Source organism: Pteropus vampyrus, unplaced genomic scaffold (assembly GCF_000151845.1).
Source record: "Pteropus vampyrus isolate Shadow unplaced genomic scaffold, Pvam_2.0 Scaffold146, whole genome shotgun sequence".
Taxonomy (NCBI): domain Eukaryota; kingdom Metazoa; phylum Chordata; class Mammalia; order Chiroptera; family Pteropodidae; genus Pteropus; species Pteropus vampyrus.
Genome location: NW_011888927.1, coordinates 2,905,297 through 2,928,569, shown reverse-complemented (window position 1 = coordinate 2,928,569; position 23,273 = coordinate 2,905,297). Strand labels below are relative to the sequence as shown.

Genomic DNA, 23,273 nt, shown 5'->3' with positions numbered 1-23,273 from the left:
CCCAAGGCTGTTGCAGCTCCATGACCTGATAGGTTGGTCCATCGCTTGAAGAGCATCACCCTGGATGTTCTTTGCCAGTGTTCCTTTTCTAATGGTTCTCTATCAGCCAAGGGGACCAGATAACTCAATGGGATTTGGTGCAGAAAGAAAGGTCTGTCAGGCTGGTGTCACTGACAAACCACATTCACAAAGCACATTATTAATCTACTACGATCAAGTTAAGGGGATTCTAGTGAAGGGTTTTGAATATCTCTCTCTTATCCCTCCCAAAATCTGGAATACTTATTCTATTGAGCTATTATACTAGTTTTAACACCATCCTCGTGTTATGTTTTAAAAAGTAAACAAATTTAAGAAAACCATTTTAAAATGAAAATAAATAAAAATAAATAAATAAAAGCCTGACTCATCTTACACTCAAGATCTTTTCATTCAACTTATTGAAAACAAAAGATAATGGGAACTAGAATTTTGGGCCATGCTAACTCCATTTTAGAACAAATACTCCATATAATCCATATCTGAAATTTATTTAATGAAACATTTTCATTACAGACAGCTATCTAGTATATATAATAAAACTTTGCTTGTGACACCTGACATATCACGATACAGAAAGAATGCAGCACAAAGTGAGTGGGTGCAACAGAATATTCTTGAAACCAAAACAGTCTGTACTTTCTTCACTGCAGTTTCCTGTCCAAGCCACACCTGAACACATACAACAGAGGAACTCAGCCCAAAACAGATTCCTGGCACCTTTACTATTCTATACCTACCTAATTTATGTAATGATAGATGCAATTAGACCAACAATTCTATCATTTTCCTCTTTATTCCTTCTCTCATCTTTAGAAAATCGCAGGTACTGGAATGGGGGGCTATAAACAACCTATCGAATTTTGTAAACATGCTAGCACCAAAAAGTGAAAGCAAATAGAGAACTGAACAGGTTCCCCTTGGAAGCATCTTACCAGTGGTGTCCTCAGCTCTGGGCACATACATGTTTTCCACTAACACCTCAAGTACCTGGCACCGTGACTATGTATTAACAAAGTTTTGGGCCCCAGTTACTCATGTTTCCACGAGCATTCTATGAAACAACTGTTGGCAAACTGTCCCCTGAATTTACTAGCTTTGGCTATCTCATCAAAACATTGACAAAAATAATACTTTCTAAAGACAACAAAACAAACCAAAGCATACATTTATTATTTATATCTCGAATGTATCAAATGTATTCAAATATAAGAAGTAAAGCAGTCTATTAAAATGCAAGTTGACTCTGTCCTGAAACAATTGTAAAATATTATTTTTTCCTGCTAAAATATTTCTGCATTAATTTCATTCACCTCCAGGGTCAAAAGCATCTGTTCCCCCCAGTCCATGCAATACATCACAGCACTTATTATACCACCATGGGATTATTGTTTTAAAAGTCTGTTTAATCTTTAAATTTTACTCCTTGAAGAAGGGATTGTTATGTCTTTCATCTTCTGCTCTATGACAGCAGAAATGATTGAGAATAAAATGGTTATGAGTGTGAGTTCTGAAGTCAGAATCACTGGGTTCAAAATTGGGCACCAGTTGGACCAGGATTAATTAATCTTCCTATAGCACGGTTTCCTCACCTGTAAAATTAAGATAATAATTGCATTACCCTCACAAGCATTCCCTAGAGAGCTTATACATGTTAGTGTTCAATAAATGTTAGCCATCATTATAATGCCTAGTATAGTCTCTGAATGTTTAATAAATATTTGTTAAATGAATAGATAAATAAATACAGAACTGACATCGAAGTACAATTTGTATTTTGAATTTACAACTTCAAATATTCAAGGCCCTCTACTTACATTTTGCTAAGTGTCTTCTCATACACAAGGAAGGAAATATAAAGAATACATTTTAGAAAGTAGGATAATTAATATTACTTGGGATTAAAGAGAACGTAAAGGAAAACTTAATAAATTACATAAAGTAAAATGACCATATGAATATTCGAGATAGTACTAAACTAAGATATTCATTTTATCCTTTAGAAAAGTAAAACAACTTTTCTTCCCTAAGTAACTTTATACTGTTTAAAATAAGCCTTAATCTGCATCATTGCTTAAACATGGGTCTTATTTATTAGTTGATGATTAAATTAATTTAGCACATCATATCTAACTTTTTAAATAATGAAATGCAATTAAATAAATTAGAAATTACCAAAGCACTTCATACATAGTGTAAGTATTGTTTCATGAAGGTTTTATTTTTTTCTTTCATGAAGGCCTCACTTTAGAAATACACAGATAAAGATATAGGTGGAAATGAGATAGAATTCAAGACGGACGTATACTGTATGTTCGCACATTGTCAGTGTATATGTACCAGCTCATGATGTAAAAAATATTCTTTACTGAATGCTTCAATCAGAGAAGTTTAAAAGAAAATGTTGTGGTCTAGTGATAATTTTAGGCACAAAACTTGTATATAAAATTTAAACAACCTTGTAATTTCTAATTGACTTCAAATTGGTTCAGTTATATTTTTCTCACAGCATTTAAACTTAATTCGCTTTATTTGAACAAACACGCACTTAACCCCAGCCAAATGGTCATCATTTCAATCAATGGCCATGAAAAGAACACTCCTTGTGCATTACTTTAAATAAGCAATGGCAAAAAGTATATAAATAGTGGGATCTAAAGCTAGTGTTTCCTAGTGTTTCTTCTATAAAGATTCTACTTTAATTATAAACATCACCCATAATTTGGGGAGACTAGTTACATGACAAAGTAGTAGGCCTTCATACTAAAAGTGCAGGTCTCCACTGAGCCACACTCACTAGAGGTGAAAGAAAGTCCTTATTGAGGACAGAGGTGCCTTATCTATAGAAAATGAGCCGATCGCTCCTTGTTACAGTGACAAAAGCTGACAAAACCATCACCAAAAAGCCCTTTTTAGTAAAAATGGAGAAACGTGCATTTTCTATAATTAGTTGAGTAACTAATTTTAAGAACTTTGTACCTAGCCAGGGATGGAAGGAATAGATAGAACAGTGCACTATCATGTTTGTTTCCTCTGATTCTTTAGTATCAATTTTGTGAAGGAGGAGGGAAAAAGAGTGTTCACATTTCACATTTTCTTTTATATAAAATGTTCTATTTCAAGTAGATTTAGGAATGGGCAGAGAGTTGTATGTTTTTGGCAGCTCTGAGTCAACCGTCTCTTTACCCAGAGCACAAATCAAGCCAGCATCTCCCCCTTGCTTTCTGGCTGAAATTTCCTAAACAGTGCTAATTAATGACATTCCTTACACATACAGGAGGAACTTAACTGAGACCACTATCTAGAGGGCCATCCTTAAGCCACCTAATAACTTTGAGACACTGCTATTCTGGAAGATATTAATATTATTATAATCTTGAAATCTATGAAAGTCAAGCCGGTGGTTCTGAAATGAAAGATTACCTATTTTATGAAGCAAGCAGGGCCATCTTTCCTACTTTATTAATTTAATGTTGAAATCAAAAGAGGGTATATTATTTGCTTCAAAAGCCAATAACATGTTCATGCCTGATCAGCAGCATTTCATATTTACAGCCCTTCTTTCTGTGGGTGGACTTCCTCTCTCTCACAGGTTTCCTTGTCATTTTATAACCAGCTCACTGGACCATGGAGTCCAGACCCCTGGATTTACACTGTGTTCTATTCTTGTATGGCTCGCTGAGGGTCGTATCTCTACTGGATACTGAGAAATAATGATGACTGAGACCAAAGGTCGACTGAGAAAGAATTCTGAATATCTTAGAGGTCAAATTTCTATAAAAATAAACTGTATGTATAATTAAATCATGCCTACCTTCAGCTAATATGTATAAGTCAAACACAAGACTTAAAAAAAGAACTCCCCCCATCTCACCCTACTCCCCCAAAAAACCTGACTGGTAATGCACTAAAGCTCAAGTTTCCAAATATTTTGGTTGCTAAAATTTTCATTTTGTTGCTACATACTCTTCACTCTTAACTATGCCACTTCAAAATATAATGTTTAGCGAGTCCTTAGACATTTTTAACTTTAATAATATGGGTGTGCATAGACTATAAACATGGTGCCAATGAAGCATGAAAACAAAATCCATGTCATTTCACACAAAGACATTTATATTTCTAGCCATTGACCTTGCTGCCAACTTTCCTGATACATCATTCAATCTAATTTTCCAATCTGTTGAAACACTCTTCAGTTGATGAGTGACTTCATAAATTGTATTTATAACCCTGGCCTTAAGTTTCTTGAAATGATGTGGCTTTGACGAATAAACAGCAGTTTTTTGGCAAAGACACATAAAAAATAAAAAGTAGTCAAATAAGAATGGGTCAACCAAGTGAGTTCCCAAAGGATTTTTTAAATCCTCTTCTCTATTAGATAAGACCAGGATGAACAGTTTTCTTAAGCAAAGCCTTTGGCAAAAGGTTGTGAATTGGGTAACTGTTACTTTTTCATAGACCTGAAGAAGGAACAAGATACCAAATTAGAGGTTTATGGTTACAGAATAATAACACATTTTGCAAAACACATCTGTAATTCTACTGAAAACACGTTTCTAGGAACAGGCTCAGTAGACCTACCTGAGACATAAAATGAGCCTGAACTTTCTGAGTTATGGCTTAATCTGCTAGAGAAAAAAAAAATAATAACTAGACTGTATAATGAATAATGAATGTGGCAAAAGTCTTTTTTTCAAATGATACAAACTTCTTATTGCTGGTTCCTCGTGGAAGAACGTTTCTCGAATTCCACTGTCACGTAAGGGGATAGTGGTACAGAGAGGGGATGAGGATCACACCTAATTTCCCTTTTCTGGCATTCTAATGCTCCCATTCACGTGTGGCAGGGCATCCATTCCAATGGATTTAGCCTAGTTTGGATCAAAGCTTCCTCTACTTCATTTAACAGATTTGCTCAGATGGACGGTCTCAGAGGAGAAACAATGTTAGTAAATGGGGGATTTCTGAACATATGAATATGTAGGTCATTGGATTTTTAAATAAATTAGAGAATAGTTTATCTATTAAGGAAGATTCACTGTACATATTTTATGAATCCATGCTTATCATAGGTCAGTGGACAGCCCACAACCATTCATTGGAAATACTGTCTTTTAAAATACTGTCATAAGCTTCTGACTAATTTTTTAAGTCTACAAAAGTGACAAGGGGCAAAAGAATGTTTAAAGTTGGGATTCATAATCAAACTGTCAAAATGCAAAGATGTTAAGACAATAAATAGCCAAGCAACTGATTTCATGTCCATAGGCCCAATAAGTGGAAAGTATGCCAATACTAAAATAAATTCAGGATATAAGCAAGGGAAAATAAATATGAAAAAAAAATGAAAACTGAAAGGGCATCGGTTCTATTACTTCTCAAAATTATTAGTCGTACTAATACCATTTGCATTACTGACAGAGCACTGGAGATGCGGCAGGGCCAACGAGCAATGCTACTCTGAAACTCACATAAATCACATAAGTCACATAATTTACCATTCAGACTCAATAAGTGTGGTTTTTATTTAAGTCAAGTTTGGCAGATCTCATAGGGCTTCAAATCCAGTGTCTGTTTCTGTCTCATTCTCTTGCTCTTTCTCTCTCCCCCATCTCTAACACTCAAGATCCATAAGTAAATCTGGCCAATATTAATAATAGTCCACCCAAATCAGAGGGCTTGATTTAGAATAACAATAATGACAATATTTCCAAAAGAAAGTAGTACAGTAAAAACTTCTATACTATTTTCATAATAATATCTTGCTTCAGATTTCTGAAGGTAGTAGGCATAAAATCAAAGACAGGTTTCATTCAAACTATGATGCCATAGCATAACCAAATGCCAACTAGGCTAGAAATGGTGCCGATCTATAACCTGGGATAAAAAGCACATCTTGAGATAAAGAATCCTGTGTAAGTGCTTCTGAGGAAAACTGGTGAGGGCATAAAAGAAGCAAGACAGAGGAGGGAAGGAACCCAAGCAAGGTCCCTGCCTCAGCCTGATCCTGCAAAGGGCTCGGGAGTGGCAGTCACACTGCAGAGCTGTCAGTGCTACAGGAGTCAAGGCAGCTGGGCTTTCATCCTGCTGCATCTATAGGACATTGGTGTAGCATTTCCAGGTCTCTGTCAGTGTGAGCAAAGCAAACTTCAGTAGCCTCGGGAGAGTCTTTTGACTAAAGAGCCAACCAGCTGGTCCTAAGTTTTAGAAGTAAAAGCATGGGGAGTGGGAAAGTGGTCGAGCATCAAAAACAGAGCAGGCATCTTATCTGCCTCAGCCTCCTCTAGTGTATTGACCACACCACATTGCTTTGTGACCATAAATAACAGAAATGCTTAGAAATGTATCATAGGATTGCCTGAATATTAATGACCAGGTCAGAAACATCTTATCACACTTCTACCTTACTATTCTCATTGGGTTCCATTTGTCATAAATGTCTTCAGAGATATGAAAAAGTAGGGCTAATCTTTTCTTTCAAAAAACTAGTAAAGAAGAAAGTGATTATATATTTTTATACAAGAATATATTTTATGTAAGGTCATAATGATAAAAATAGGCTTCTACCATCCTAGTGGCACAGACAGATGTGACATTCTGCTACATTCTCCATGTAGAATACGTTAGTCTCATGCTTATGCTGAAGATTCTATATTCTGGTACTGCATGACATCAAATGAGCTGTTTCCCTTGTCCAGAACATGTGACTTAATTTTATGCTCATAGTTTTTACAGTATATGTTTATATTAACAAACCAATAGAGAAATATCAGAAAAAATAGTAACTAATAAATAATAAAATCCTATTGGTAAAATATCTGTCCCTGACTCCAGCAGAAGACATGACCTTGTCATGAGGTATGCATAGGGTATCATTTTACCAAACAAATGTATTTTATGTTTTTAAAGGGTGTATTGATTAAAATAAAATGTAGTAAAAGTAAGCTCTTGGAAATATAGCTTTATTCTCTTAATTATGTTATTTTTTTTTTATATCACCAAGTGATATAGTGGCAATGAATCAGATAAACAAAGTAATAGTTTCTCTTTGGAGAACTGGCATTTTCAAACACTATTTATTATGAATTTATGTTTTTTATTTGAAAGTCTTAAACATGAATAACTATGCTTTTATTATTTTTTTTACAATTCTAGCTTCATTTATGAATGTTGTGCATGTGATTTTATTCTATGCACACATAAACACACACACACAAGCACAAATCTAGAAACACAAACTGTAAGGTGACAAATCAAATTGCTTTATATTAAATTTGATAATAAATAAATAATGGACATAATAAACTATTTCTGGAAAATACTCAGTGGACTGAGGATATGCTACATATCAATAAAAGAACTGAATACAATACTGAGATTGGCCTTAGGTGTTCATCTAAAATAAACCACTCTGATTCTGTCTGCTTTGAGGAAAAAAAAAAAAAAGGTTGAGATTTTTTTCTAACCAAAGATTAACAATTCGTTTATGTTACTATCTATAAAAGTTAATTTTTATTTGTTTATTATAAGCTGGCAAATTATTATATCACCCATAAATGTCTGATTCCACTCAAAAAAGCCTAACATTTGGAAAATCCATGGTTGGTTTCATAGGTCATCGTACACCGTATTTTCCATTTAACAATGCTGCTGGCGAAACCCAGCTGTCCAACCTTGCTGTTAGTGACTACAGTATATACAGCAAAAACAATCTGCCTGCTGACCTCCGGCTTAAGTTCAAACTATGTCATTCTGTCAATACCATCTACCTTGATTAGGTTGGGCTTTATACACAACAGGTTATGATCCCAGAGGGATGAAAAGCTTTCCCAAATTAAAAGCAGAATTTTAAAAGGAAATACTCATACATTCCTATGCAGTTTCCATTTGATATCCTCAAGGCTGGCCCATGAACTCAAACTCATGTTGATTGAAAGTGAATGTTTCTTTCTGGGTGTAGCCATCTTACAAATTTAATGGCAGGAGGAAAATAATAAAATGTGTTCCATGCTTCAATTAGACCTTTTATAACTTGGCACTTGAAAGATGGCAATACCAAAGAAAAATCATTAATCCATAAAAATAGACAAAAAGGATTGTGCAGGAGAAGACAGACCTCCAGGAGTCTAGGGCCTTGGCAGAGCATTCCCTCGCATGAGCATGGTCTGCCTTTTGTCTAGCCTCATTGTGAGTCTTTTCTCATGCTTCATGCTATTTAGATAAAATGTATACTGTGCTTGGTTCTAAAATCCAAAGTAATACAACCATGCTTTCAATTTTATCCTTAGCCAAAGGAACTGTATATATAACCAAGCAATAAAATGTTGGCTAGCCATGAAATGCCTGTTCACTCACATGAATGATAGATGAAAGAACACACACACACACACACACACACACACACACACACACACACAGAGAACTGCAAAATACAGACCAAAAGATGCATCTCTCCACTGTATTTTGCAATAGTATGCAACTGACATGCTCAAAAAGACCAGAGCTTTTCATAACCCCAGTCCAGATAACTGTGGACACGCAAATGCTGCCTGAGTACTTTGAGTCACAAGAGAAAAGTGGTAGAGCAATATTTGGAAGATATGCAGACCTTTGTGAACCTCCAAACTCATTTTCAAATGATGTAAACAGACTCTGTCAATAACAGAATGTATAAATTTGCTAAGAGTCAAGGGAGCAAGAAATTTCACCTCTCTTAGTCTCCTGCCATACTCAATCTGTCAGCACCAAACCTCAAACAATCCCACTGTATTTCTTCCCTGCTCCCACCCCTGTAGTTCTAGTCTTACTAAAGACTGTTACCAAACCATAGTGATTGGTTCCATCACTAGTTCATATTGTTTAACTTCAACTAGAGCCCCAAACTACCTCATAAATCCTTCCACCTCAAAATGACTCCTTAGCACATTCAAACTGTCAACCCACTTCTGGTCTCCCTTTCAATACTAAATTTTGGAAACAGTAATTTGCAGCCCCTGCTTCTATATCTTCAATAGTTAATGACTTACTAACTCCTAAACTCTGGCTCCTGACTTCACCACTTTCAAAGTTTGCAAAGATCTCTCCCAACCAACCACCAAATTTCATGACATGGTTTCAAGCTTCCCCCTCCCAGACCTCTCAGCTTTCCACACATCGACAAGCCTCCTGGAAACTATTCATGTCCTCTGTGCTCTCACTACTATCTCCCTGTTCTTCTATCTCCACATAACCCATCTCTCCTGGCATTTCTTCTGTCTCTTCCTGGAAAGAGTAGTGGTGATGGTTTCTCTCCCTCATTCCCCTAACTCATTAAATCCCAAACTCTGTAAATCAATTTCTAATCTTTTTCTCTAAAGTTCAAAGTCCTTAGCATGGCCCAAAGACCTTTTCTGATTTATTCCCTCTATCTTTAAGTTTTATTATCTAGCTCTGCTATCAACTACCAACTATTCCCATATTTTTCTGACACAACACTTTTCTCATGAAATCCTTTAGCCTAAAATATCCTTCTCTTCCATCTTTGCCTATTTCGGATATTTATTTATCCTTCAAGGTCTCACTCCCCAGCAACCTAATACTCAAGTCAGTTGTTTACATATGTGCTGGCCCATAATCTTTTTCATCTTTGCACCTGCACAGAGCTTAGATTCCTGCCTTGCATTTAATAGGGTGGCTAAACTTAAATCCACTGTCTTCTTAAAGCCTTCCCATGTTCATTCTACTATAAGTATTCCTTATCCCAACTCTTCAGGAACACCCACTGCAACCATTACTTACACTCTCCTATACTATTCACCTTGTTTTACATTTTACTTCCGTTATATGGGCACATTTTTTTCACTACTAGATCATTAGCTCCTTGAGATTAGCACTTTTACTTTTTTGTTACTCAAATAAGAGCTTAATTAGTGGTTCTCATAGTATGGCCCCCAAACCAGTAGCATCAGCATCATCTCAGACCTTGCTAGAAATGCAAATTTCTGGTTCCCACACCCAGACCTATTGAATTAAGAAAGCAGGATGAATCCCAACAATCTGTTTTAACAGCCTTCCATGTGATGCTGATGCACAATTAAGTCTGAGAACCACTGATAAAAAAGAATGTCTCACTTACAAGCACCCCTCAGTAAAATAAAACATATGTAAATAAACTTTATCTTTTTATCATTTAATATTAAATTGGCATATAATCCCCCAAAGCAATAAATATATGAGTAAATTATCCATCACCACTTTATCAATATCTTAAATATAACTCATATATTTTGAAGGATCTATTAAAATAATTATAGAAATTATGACATAACTGATACTTTTCTTATAAAGTTCAAAAACAAGGTAATAATAGACCGGGCATGCATAAATAGTTTTAGAACTAGTTTTTGAAAAAACAAGGGAATAATAACTATAAAATGCAAGATCAGGATTATATCTGGGGAAAGGCAGATAAGAAGATGAGGGAGGAGACAAGCACATAGACCAAGTCATGGGTAACATTTTGGGTCCCGAGTTTGTGCGTTTACAGTGTTCATTACATTACTGAAATTAATTAATTAATTATAGCTATGCATGGATCAATGGTGATATTTCATGAACTAAAGTTTATTGATTAATCCAATCTATGTACTCCAAGAGCCATAACATTTTTTTAAAGAGACAAAAGAAAAAAAAATGTGCCATAATTCTATCTCTAGTATTATTCTTAACCACCAATCACGATGTCAAAGCTAATTGTACCTGTGTGCGGTTGAATGCCACTCTTGCAAAGACAGCTTGGGACACACTGGCCCTCTTCAGCTCATCTCTGACTTGCTGGTAGATATCTGGAGAGACTTCTACAGAAGAGTTAGTTGGCTCTGGCTTAACTGCTCTGGGGATGGGCGGATGGTTCAGGAACTGCTGGTTGATGGCTTGAGGATGCTGGTGAGCCAGGAGCCGGCTAACAGCAATTTGTTGGTTTATCAGATGGGCCATAGCTATTTGTTGCCTGACAAGTTGTGGACTGAGCTGGGGAGAAAGAAGACCAGGGCTCATGATGGGCTGTAATGCGGGCACTTGGTTTCGGATTGGAGTACTGTGGTGGATTTGGCTATGAGGAGACTGTTCGTTGGTTTTCCCCAAGGATGCCAGCTGGTTCATATTTGGTAAATGCATTGGACGCTGGCCCAGAACACAATAGTCTGAAAGATTTTCTCGTTCCACTCTTTCCACTGTTAAGAGATAAAAGTGATAATTAACATTATTTTCATTGGTATAATTTATTGCTAATATATGTAGTATTATATTATCACAGTTTTGGTAAATTAATGGCATAGACATTTTTTCATACAAAGCTTGAAGCCCCAAAGTAAAAGTAAGTTATCTTTTTCTAAAAAATGTTAGAATAATAGATTTTTTCATAGGTGATATGAAATAATATTCACCACTTTAATTTTCTTAAATTCTTAAAAGTAGGCATTTTATTGAATAGCCAAGACAGAAACCACTAACCATTTTAAATTCTAAATTCTCTCATCTTTCCAAGCTCTATCATCTCCCTCATCAACCTCTGTTATAAAAACACCAGCTGTTTTCATCTTCTGCAGTTTGTAGTTAATGGTGTAGTTCATGGTTATCAGGAAATGATAAGGACAACGTCTCCTGCCAAGTTAACTGCTACTTCCTACTAAATACTATACAGCTATACAGCTAAATATTATACAGCTATGGAAACATTCACAGAAAATATCTAGCATATAGTATCTCCTTTTATCTATTCATTTGTTATCTTTGTTATAAGAATATTTCATAAAGAAATGAATATTTTAATGATTGTAATATGCACTAGGATTTTAAAAAGACTCACAAAATTAATAATATCACATTGACTTGCCATTAAATAAGAAGCTTCCCCTCTCCAGGTTACCTACTTTATTACATTCTATTATACTTTAGTAAAATTTAAGGAATAACTTTGAAAGGGAGAAGAAAAAGAAAGTATTGTATATGTTCAAATATGAGACAGATTTTTTCTTCCTCCAAGAAGATTTCTCAAGAAAGAGGGAATCACCTCATAGTCAAATCCTTATCTAAATCTCTATATTACTTTATTATGTAAAACAAAGGTTTGTTTGGAGAAAATACATTAGGCTAAAACAACCTCCATCATTACTAGTCTCAAATGCTTGTAGATGTAACCTAATAAGACCCATTTTTTAAAGCAAACATTCCAAACAGACTTAGTAATTATTTCTTAAAATTGAAAATGTTAGATATAACTGTGCAAAAGCCTATTAAGATAACTTTAAAGAGCACTACTTTGGGTGGTTATACGCTAGAGATCAAAAATATTTGCCTATGGAACAAATTTTAAAAATAATTGTCCTCCTATTCTGTACCATTATTATGGTGCTTGTAGTTTGGCATATAGTTCACAGCAAGAGTCATATTTGAATCAAAAAAAGTACTGAATCTCAAAAAAATTTAGGCCAAAGAGATGTTGCTGGAAAACTGGGTGAGATGATACAAAACGGGGAATTTAGTGATGACAAAGACACTAATGCCAGATCACACGTGTGGAATTTGAATAATTAATTCATAAACTGTATGGGTGAGGAAAATAAATATTTAAAAATTAATATTTTATTTAATATGTTATTTTAAAGTACATATGTGGAGGTAAATTAAAATATTAAAATTTTAAGGAGCTATTTGACAATATTACCTACATATAAGATTTTATAAAGTTTTATATATTCAAAAGTTCTCACTGGGAAAATAGATATACACCCATATCTTGAGATCACTTTATATTCAGACATATACAGTATTATTTCCTGCTTAATAAAAATAAAATGGAATGATTGCCTAACTTTCTTATGAACCCCCAAATAAGTCAAAAGTTTACCTCAAACTTCTTTAAGTGTTCAATTTCTAACTTAATCCTTTTAATATAATTCATTTAGTTTGTATTTACCTTTTCTGCATAAGGTTCAAGGTGAACAAATTATTTTAATCTTATACTCTAAAGGCAAACATTTTTCAGTCATTGTATTAATTAAACTTTAAAGAATACGATCTTAAAACCAGACCAAGCAAATAGCTACGAGCCTTCAAGTAAGGTATACCTAACAGTTTCCACATAACAAAAGTTCCTATTATAATCTTCTTACTGATAGAAGTAAAGAGACCATAGACTGCTTTAAGAGTAAAGTTGTACTTTATATATAGGCAGAACTATTTGGCCTCGAGTAGACATTTTATTCAGTTTTGTTTATTTGCTTTTTAATTCAGCCAAAGTAAAGACAAATTCAAATATTAAATTATGTTTTCAGGTACTTAAGCAAGTTTTATCTACTTCTTCTTCTACTTAAAAAACATAGACCTATCCTCTCATAGCATGTATTCTTTGACCGAAAGCTAATTTTCCAAAATTTCAGCGTTTTTATTTTTCAATGATTTAATTATATTTGAGTGAGTTACCTTCTTGAGATATATCTAAATCACATCATCAATAGAAAAAAACACTCCATCCACAGATTTAGTCATAACCATGCACACAATTAAGCACAAATGTCAGAGCTTCATGAAACCCGTATAAATTGGTACAACAAGAATCAGAATAACATCAGTCCATATTCTTTTAAAGTTATACATAACAATTCTCCCTTTTCTTATGAGTTCCCAGATCCTTATAAATTCACACAGTTAAGAAGAGTGACTGTGGAAATATCCTTAGAGACATGTGGCAACACCGTGAAGTACTAACTACTTAGTAAACCATAATGAAGGAATTGGAAATGAAAATGCCTACACAACCAGGTGGAAAACAGCCAGAGAAGCCAGCTACAGTGGAACTAGGGTGGAGCAAGGGAAAGCCTGCCCAGTCCAAAGGGAGCAGCCACTAACTTCCATTAGCTGCTTTTTGTCTTCCTCATATTGTCGTTTCTTCATATTTTTTTCCAAGAAAATGGAAAATCTGGATTTTTACATGATAGCTCTTAATGTTTGAGTATTGGCAAATAATCTCATTTCCAAATTGCAACAAAATTCAAACAAAACATTTCTGTAAACCAGATTTTGCCCATGGACAGCCAGTCTTAAATTTTTGCCTATGAGACTGAAGAAACTCCCTATGTTGTTAAAGAAAAATATATATGTTCAACAATACTTGTTAAAGACAGTAAGGCAGAGCTTATCCAGGATCATCACAATAGATATAGGAGACACAGCAATGGAAATTTAAAATGGGGAGAGAGTTTGGGCCCATCTACAAATACAGGTTGGACAGGTGGGAATTTATAGCCAAAGAGCAGGGTGAGGTTCAGTGGATGGAAAATTACTAAGAGCAAACATCAGAAGTAAGGGGGATTCTGGCTAAACTGACCTAACAAGATTCTTTGCTGAAGACAGGCCAGGGTAATCAGACATCTCCTGGGGGAGAGTGGAGGATGAGGAACCCGATTAGATATCGAGGGTGATCAGATATCAAGGGTATAGTAGGGGGTTTTAGTTAAACCGACTTAGCAGGGCTCTTGCTAAAACTGGATTTTACAAGGAAGTACACATAGAGGCCTAGGAAAATGTTCAGGAGCCTGTCTAAAGTTTGGTCAAAGAATCTTTGTCAATGTTTTTCAGTCCCTGATAGCTCTACCAATAAAAGCCAAGTTCTTTAGTCCTAAGAATGAAGGGGGGAAAAATCATTATCCCAACTTTACGGATGCCTGAAAATCAAATGCTCATCAACAGGCTGTGTTTCCACTGACCATGGCAATGTACAATTTTATTAGTGGTTTACATAGATTTTGCCAAAGTTAAAAAACTTTTTATTTTTTTCTGCTGCCACACTTATAAAAATAATATCAGAATAATATTTTAGCCTCTTAAGTCACATCAGATGAAATACAAATGCTTTTTAAAAAGTCAGCAGAACATTACAATGTACCAGACTCCACCTGAAAATTGAGTTTGGTCATTCATTATTTCTATTTCTTTCTCCTTTCTCCTTCCTTCCTTCCTTCCTTCCTTCCTTCCTTCCTTCCTTCCTTCCTTCCTTCCTTCCTTCCTTCCTTCCTTCTCTCCCTCCCTCCCTCCCTCCTTCCTTCCTTCCTCTTCTTCTTCTTCTTTCTTTCTTTTCTTTCTTTCTCTCTCTTTCTTTTTCCTTTCTTCTTTTTCTTTTCTTTCTCCCTCCCTCTCACTTTATTTTTCTCCCTTTCCTTCCTTCCTTCCTTCCCTCCTTCCTTCCTTCCTTCCTTCTTTCTTTTCTTTTCTCTTTCTCTCTTTCCCTCTCTTCTTTTTTCTTTTCAAATCATTTGAAAGTAATCACAATGGATGAAATGCAGACCTAACAGAGGTGCTTGATTTTGTGTTTTGCTTTTTCACTCTGATAGAAAATATCAGTTAAGTCTGCCTTAAACTAACCCAAGACCAAGGACAACACTTTACTCTGAGAGACCATCTTATCTCTGCAATATTCAGCCATGAATCAGAAATCTTGAAAAAAGTGAAGGATAAAAAGCAGTGCTGCCTCTGATTATGAAAGCAATATTCGCACAACGGAAAATATTCTCAACAAGTCTAAAATACTTACTTACTACAGAGTCATTAAAAACACAACTACTTCCAGGGCTCTAAATCGGAAGTGCAATTTAACTCACTGTGAATTTGATTCTACTATTGCCGAAGTCCTGAAGGTGACCTGTGGAGTAAGAAGAGCCTGGGAAGGAATGCTGTCCCCAGCTTCAAGTGCAAATCCCCAAACAAGATGTGGCTTGAGAAACGGTCAAAACAAGTAGGGCTGACACACTGCTAACAGCTGAGAGGCTTTCTGTAGCTATTCTAACCTCTGGGGAAGGATTCCAATCCAGAGGCCTTGCCGGTACGCAGTACAAATCTGGAATCTGCTCAGGTTTCTGAGAAACTCAGTTCCAGGAGGATCTTGCCGACTTCTTTGAGCTTTCAGAGACTGAGTGAAAACCGCAAGGAATGAGAAACCATTATCTAACCACCTTCTGAGCTTCTGGGATTCCATTTAACTCCAAAGTAGGAGAGGCCTTTATAGCCCTGAATTAGAATTCCAGGGGCTCCTGAAGCCTTCTCAAGATCACAGTCAATGTTCAAACCAAGAACACCCTCTGACCATCAGCTATTCAATGCCCATAATTGCGGGCTATGGCAGGTTGTTCATACCAGGAAGATTACACCCGACCCAAAGGATTTATCTGCATTATAATTAAAAAGCATTTGGTTCAAAATTCTCATTTTATTTTACAATACACCGAGGAAGTCAAGGATTTATTTTAATTATTGCAAATCCTTGATATATATTTTTTAGGTGGTTGCAAGAACATTTTCAATACTATACACACACACACACACACACACACATGCACGCACGCACACACACACACACACAAATCTTGTTTTATATTCCTGACTTTTTTGGGGGTAATTTCTTTATTGCAATTTTGGGTAAATATCTTTTTATTTGTTGGGAAAGATGTATGATATAATGATTATAAGTAGAGTCTTCTAAGCCAGACTGCCAGGGTTTAAATCTCAGTTCTACCACTTGGTAAACATGTAACCTTAGGCAGGTTCCTTGATTTCCCTGTGCCTCATTTTCTTCATATACTTATTGTGTATTAATAATTGTACCTATCATGAAGAATTATTGTATAGATTAAATGAGTTAATATTTGCTGACACTTAGAACAGTACCTGGCACTATGCAATGTTTACCATTACTATTATATTCATCTGGTCTTTGTGTGTATGTGTATATGTAGACAGAGATGAATGGCTGTACACTGTATATTTCAGGTCTCTGCTACTTCAGAGATACTCAAAATATGGTCTTAAACTATTAATATCTGTATCACCTGGAAGACTGGTAGAAATATAAATTCATGGGCCTGGAATCAGAATTTCTTAGAGTTCTTATGTGTACTAAGATTCCAACAATTCTTATATACACTAAAGTTTGAGAATCAAAGTCTACATTACCTTTGCTTTTATTTACTGTCTTTTGAGATTATACCAGATACTTATTATCTCAGAGTAAAATTTACGTAGCCAGCATCTATGTGAAAGATCTTTGTTAAAGTGCTATTGTAAATTTCAGAAAAAATACTTGTACAATTATGATTAACAGATTAGGCTTCCCATTTCAAAATTTCCTGATTAGGACATTCTGACCAATGTCTGCTATTTCCTAAAGGTCATCTAAAGAATTGCAATCTTTTCTTTTGTTTCAAGTAACTCTGCCATGTTACATCATATCAAGTTTTAAAACAAATCCCTACAGTTTAAAAGAATGCACTATCAATACTGAATCGCATGCCTCTGGGTATATGCAGGAACATGTTGCTATTCAGTTTCTCCAAATGAGGCTTAAGAGTTCATATTCTGACCTATGAATTAGGAGGCAGAAAAATAGATGGCAAATAAAATGACATAATATCCCAACTCTTGAAATTAAATTTAAAGTAATATTATACGAATGCAACATTAAGTTTCAAAAATTATTCTGAATAAAATAATGGGAAAAAATTTATGAGGAAAATATGCTTTAAATGTACAGACATACTTCATTTTATTATGCTTTGCTTTACTGCACTTTAGGGATACTGCATTTTTTACAAATTGAAGATTTGTAGCGACCCTGTGACAAGCAAGTCTATTAGTGCCATTTTCCCAACAGCATTTGCTCACTTCATGTCTCTGTAGAACATTTTGGTAATTCTCACAATATTTAAAACTTTTTCTTTATTATTATATTTGTTACAATTATCTAGGATAACTCAGTGGTCATCAACATCAAGGCAAGACCCTCCACCAGCCAAAAGATCACTACTCGCTGAAGGCTCAGATGATTATTAGCAATTTTTAGCAATAAAGTATTTTTTAAAGGTATGTACATTGCTTTTTGAGACATAATGTTATTGAACGCATAATAGATTCTACAGTATAGTGTAAGCACAATTTTTATATGCACTAAGAAACCAAAAAACTCATGTGGCTTGCTTGATGATGACATTTGCTTTACTGCAATTGTCTGGAATCAAACCTGTAATATATCTGAGGTATGCCTACATACGCGTTACATTTACTTCAACTAAAAGAAGGAAGGAAAGTGTCCTGTAGTATTTTCAAAAAGTAAATATTTAATGACTTGTTTTTAGTTTCCAGGGAATGAGTAGGTGTGTAGGCATCAAAAATACCCTAAATTAAGGGGGAAAAAAATTTTTTTTCCTATTCGGTTTAGTACTTCTCTTAATTAGATTTCATTATTTTTGTTACATTTATTTGCTAGAGATGCTATGTAAAGTAAACCTAGTAAATTTTCAATACTCAAAATACACTCCAGTGACAAAGTGTACATTCCAAGAAGGATTTATGAGCAAAAGGAGAAGCATCTGATTAGCACAGATGCCTGCCAATCAGAGCAAGATGGCATAGTATAGGTGGAAAAAAGAGTAAACTAGGATTTTTAATACCTGAGTTTTAACTAGCTGGGGTTGGGCATTACCTGTAAAATGAGAATTACCTGTAAACTGGTTTTAAGACAACCTTTCCAGGGTAAAGGGTATCAAATATATGGTAGCTGAAGGAAACTGGACTTAGGGTGGTAATCACACAATAGAATATATAGATGTCAAACTATAATGTACACCTGAAAATTATATGATTGTATTAACCAATGTTACCCCAATAAACTTAAATAGATAGATAGATAGATAGATAGATAGATAGATAGATAGATAGATAAATGACAACCTTTCAAGTTACTTACCTATTAGCATCTTAAAGAATATTGCTTCTAGAATTTTCAAAACAATTCCTTTTCTCAGAATACTTTCTTCTGCTTTTTGACTTTTTTGGCAAAAAGTTAGGACCTTCCTAAGACATCTCTTATTGTGAAACTCCACACAGCAACAACGATATTACTAATTTATATAGTGGCAATTGTGGTAGTTGTGGTATTGCTCTTGCAAGTTTCTCTATCAATACTGCTTAAAAGACTGATAAATTCTTCCAGAACTATGAACTTAGTATTTCAATGCAAACCTTAACACAATTGCTTTCGTGAAATAAAAGCAATGAAATGGGTAAAAGGCTTCACACTGAAAAATATCTGCAATTTCTGGCCTATGGATTTTTCTGAAACCATTAAGATGCTTATGTGAATGTAAACTAATTAGCATGAATGAATGCTATACCACTCTAGTATTCCCCCAGAATATCTCCTGAAACCCTAGATAAAAGAATATAAGCCAAATTTAAAAAAAAAAAAAAAAGATGGTGAATTTCTCTGAGACTCCTTCAGCCTCAGAAAGTACTCTGGAAGTGATTCTACAAAGGTAAGACATGGGCTTGTCTTTGTCACTCTTGGTTAAAAAAAAGATCCCAAAGAAATTGATAATTTCCAATGGGTACCCAAACCTTTGGGCATAGAGAAAAAACACATGAGCACATCATTGCTTTTGATTTCCAAACCTCCATCCCAAATTCCTTGTTTTCTCACTCCTCACTCCAAAACTTTGGAGACCAATTTTAAATACAGTGATCCCATCTAATACCAGAGAAGTCAAATAACTTGTTCATTCTCTGTATAACACAAAGTAAGTTCTTAGGGCCTGAATGTTTCACAAGTACTTTTTAATAGATTTCTTTTAGAGAAAAAAATGTTTTTATTATAAGTGCTAAAACTTTCATATCTTTGAAAACATGTTGGCATTGCAGGTAACATCAGGCCCAATCACCCATATAATAGCTGAGGCACTAAGCTAAACCCTTTACATACTATTGTCAATTAATTCTCACAACAATTATGTGACATAGATATTAGTATACCCACTTTATTGAAGAAGCTCAGAAAAAGTAATATCACAAATCTATTAAAGGGAGAATCAGAATTCAAACCTATGTCTTCAGGACCTTACAGCCTTTGTTTTACTGATTATGCTAAACTGCACAACTTGATGTATGTGGTTATTATTAATTTTAGGTTTTGAGTCAGAACTAATCAACTTTCCAACAGATAAGTCCTGCTTTCTATTTGTATATGTGTGTACGCATGTATGTGGCATGCACATGCAAAGGTGGCATGATGCATGGATAAGTTATCTGAATGGTCAGGGCTCAATGTCACGCCTCCGCTATACGTCCTGTAAACCTTCCTGATGTGACAGACTGAAAAATCTGATGAGTTTTAGAAACTACTAATTATTCAACAATTGAATTATTCACATTTGTTTGTTTATTGTTAATTCAATATTAATTCAATAAATATTTATTAATCAACTATTATGTGGTAGGAATGATATCGGCCCTAAGAACAGTACTGAATAATATTAGCTTTAAAAAAAAAACGAACTCTACCTACAGATTTGCTTCAGACAATTTAACAATTTGGTACACATAAATGAGCCTGTAACATCTGCCTATGATTTAAAATGCATTTCTATTTGATGATAAAACATAGCTCTTTTTAATCTCTATTTTGTCATTTAGTATCAATTCATTCCAGTCATCTAATGCAAATTCACACTCATATTTCTTTTTATGAATCCCTCCATTTTTTCATTTTTCTTGCAAGCAAAAAAGCTTTGTGCTAAAATGAGTCATCAACATGGATTCCCACCTTACTGATGAAAGACATGAATCACATAACAAAGAACTTTAGCAAGTCTTCTTTATAAACTCTGTAAATATAAACTGCTTCTTTGAAACAAGTAACCAACAATAAATGGATTATGCACAATCACATGACATGGTAGTAACCTGAGAATCTTGGGCAATCACAATAAATTCATATATGATTGAACTATATGAAATTGGTGACATGCAAAAATTTTGACCTGCAAAAATGGCAATTTCATATGGTTCGACCTGCTATTTATTTTGGCTCCTCTCTCTGAACTGGACTACACATTAACACTAAAACCCCTACTGTTCACCCAAAGTCTTTCACTGAGTTAAATTCTTTTTAAAATGTAAACATAACACTAATTTCCCTGACAAACCAGAGAAGCATGCCATCTGCTAGTACTGAATTTGCCCAATCACAGAAAATACTTCTGACTTATTCTCTCCTAGTCAATAACTGTAAGTACAAAATCAATTTGTTATATAAAAACCATTTTCTATTAATACATAGACAGACATGATTTCAAGAGATAAAGATAATAATTCATATATAGCAGATATAAATCCCACACCATGGGAGGGGGGAAAACTATTACCAGAAGAGTTCGCTAAATATGATTAAAGAAAATATTAGGTATCTGGAAGGGCTGAAGGGCAAAAGAAAAAAAAAAAGTTAAGTCTTTGAGGACTATGAAAACTCAAGTTTTTTTCCCCTATATTTGCTAAAGATAATCTGTCTCTGGGTTGAGAACTTGCCTGCAAAGTTTCTGCCTAGAGCAAGAAATTCAGAGTCAACTTGTTAACTCCTAATAAAACAAGGTTTGGAAGGAAAATGCTGCCAGCCTTATAGGTGAAATGTGCCTGCCAGCATTGTGATAATACCATATGACTGGTTTTCTTAGATGTATTTTCCCCTTATTATCAACTTCCTTTTACCATCATATTAAGATCCACAAAAATATATATGTCTACCTTGAATCTGGACACCTTTTTTTTTTTTTGGCAATAAAAGCTCATAAGACCCATTTTGCTCCATAGAAAAAGTGAGCGTTATCCATATTTACCCATACTTCATCGGAACACCATTGTTGCTTTTGGGTTCAAACACTGCTTTATTACAGTTCGATATTACTGATGATTTCAAGTAGTCCTATAATTTTCCATATAGTTAAAGCTACTTTTATTTAATAATATCTTTATTTTTATTCTTTATTTTAATTGGAAACTATAATTTTGGAGGTGAATTCACATATGATAGCAAAAAAAAAAATCACATATCAGAAACAGTATTATTGTTCAGGAGCATTCTACTTTTGCCAGTTGACATTCTACATGTATTAATTCTTCAGTTCAACCTATTGAAGAAAAGCTAACCGAAGAAACAATCACCCCATGATTCATTCTTTTCTACTGGCCATTCTCTTTGACTTTACAGAACTTAAATGTTTTAGGCCATTTTTAAAAGAAAATACTCAATAAACTAACTGGAAAAAATACCGCAGAGGGATGTTTTTCTTATGCTACATAACTTAATGAAGGTGTTACTGTCTCTTTCACTGGAATTGACTATTGCTAAACCTTATAGCTCAATAACTAATTAGTAAAAAAAGAGAATGATTCTAACAGACTACTAATTTGCTAAGGACATCTGTAATATGATTTAAACAACCAAATATTTTCTTTTTTCTTTTTTCTCTCAAATGGGACATAAGAGAGCAAATAAGATCAGTCACAGTACAATATGTGCGAAAATAAAACTTCTAAGTGCGTATGTTCAAATAAGCTCATCTATATAATTCACTTCTATTAATAGTTACTAAGTACCTACAATATTCAAGGTCCTATGCTTGCAGGGCTCCCAGGAAGGCACACAAGGTATGAATTTCCCAGATGATCTTTCAGGGAACTTTTGGTCTAGCAGGGGGTTATTCAAGAATCAAAATTACTAGGAAACAGAACTTAGAAAGGTGACAGCTTAAAAAGCCCAATGTTAGAACTTATAGCCTGACTGGTACTGCAGATGATTCAAGATTGTCCATTGCCATGTCCATTTCCTTGGGAGTTCAGGGATCCAAGGTCAGATTATCTCAAATTCTTGCAAAACTTAAAATGAAAGCCTATCATCAGTCAGGCAAACATCTGGTTAAACTGTCTGCATTGGTAATTGTCACATTAGTCCTAGCATCTTATATAGCACTTGTATTAGTCCTAGCATCTTATATAGCACTTGTATTTAATGTGACTAATTGTCACATTAGTCCTAGCATCTTATATAGCACTTGTTTGCACCTTGCAAACTTAAGTGCTTTTGAGCTTTTAACTTTAAATCATCTGAGGACAAATAAATAATAATTTTTATTTAATTGATCGAGAAACCAAGAGAATTTTCTGATTTTAACCTACTAGCTGCCCCCAAATAAGAGGATGTGACCACAAACATACTAGATTTTAAATACGCTAGTATCTCCTGATCTACCTAGAAAAATTCTCATTTCACAACTCTATAGATTCTTCTTCAGTCACTGCCAGATCTATCTTTGTTTTTGAGTTTTTAATTTCTTTTCTGAGTAAGATAAATGGAAATCTGAAACTATGGGAAATTT

The 23,273-nt window shown here is 34.6% G+C and overlaps 1 protein-coding gene across 4 annotated transcripts in view; it reads right to left on the bottom strand.

The window, feature by feature from the left end:
* The window catches only part of SATB2 (SATB homeobox 2), a 182,233-nt gene that overhangs the window by 62,506 nt on the left and 96,454 nt on the right, over positions 1-23,273 (bottom strand). For all 4 annotated transcript variants that reach the window (XM_011369214.2, XM_023535984.1, XM_023535983.1 and 1 more), the window contains one exon: positions 10,780-11,252. In XM_011369214.2, the coding sequence (XP_011367516.1) occupies positions 10,780-11,252 (473 nt within the window). The remainder of the gene's footprint in view (positions 1-10,779; positions 11,253-23,273) is intronic.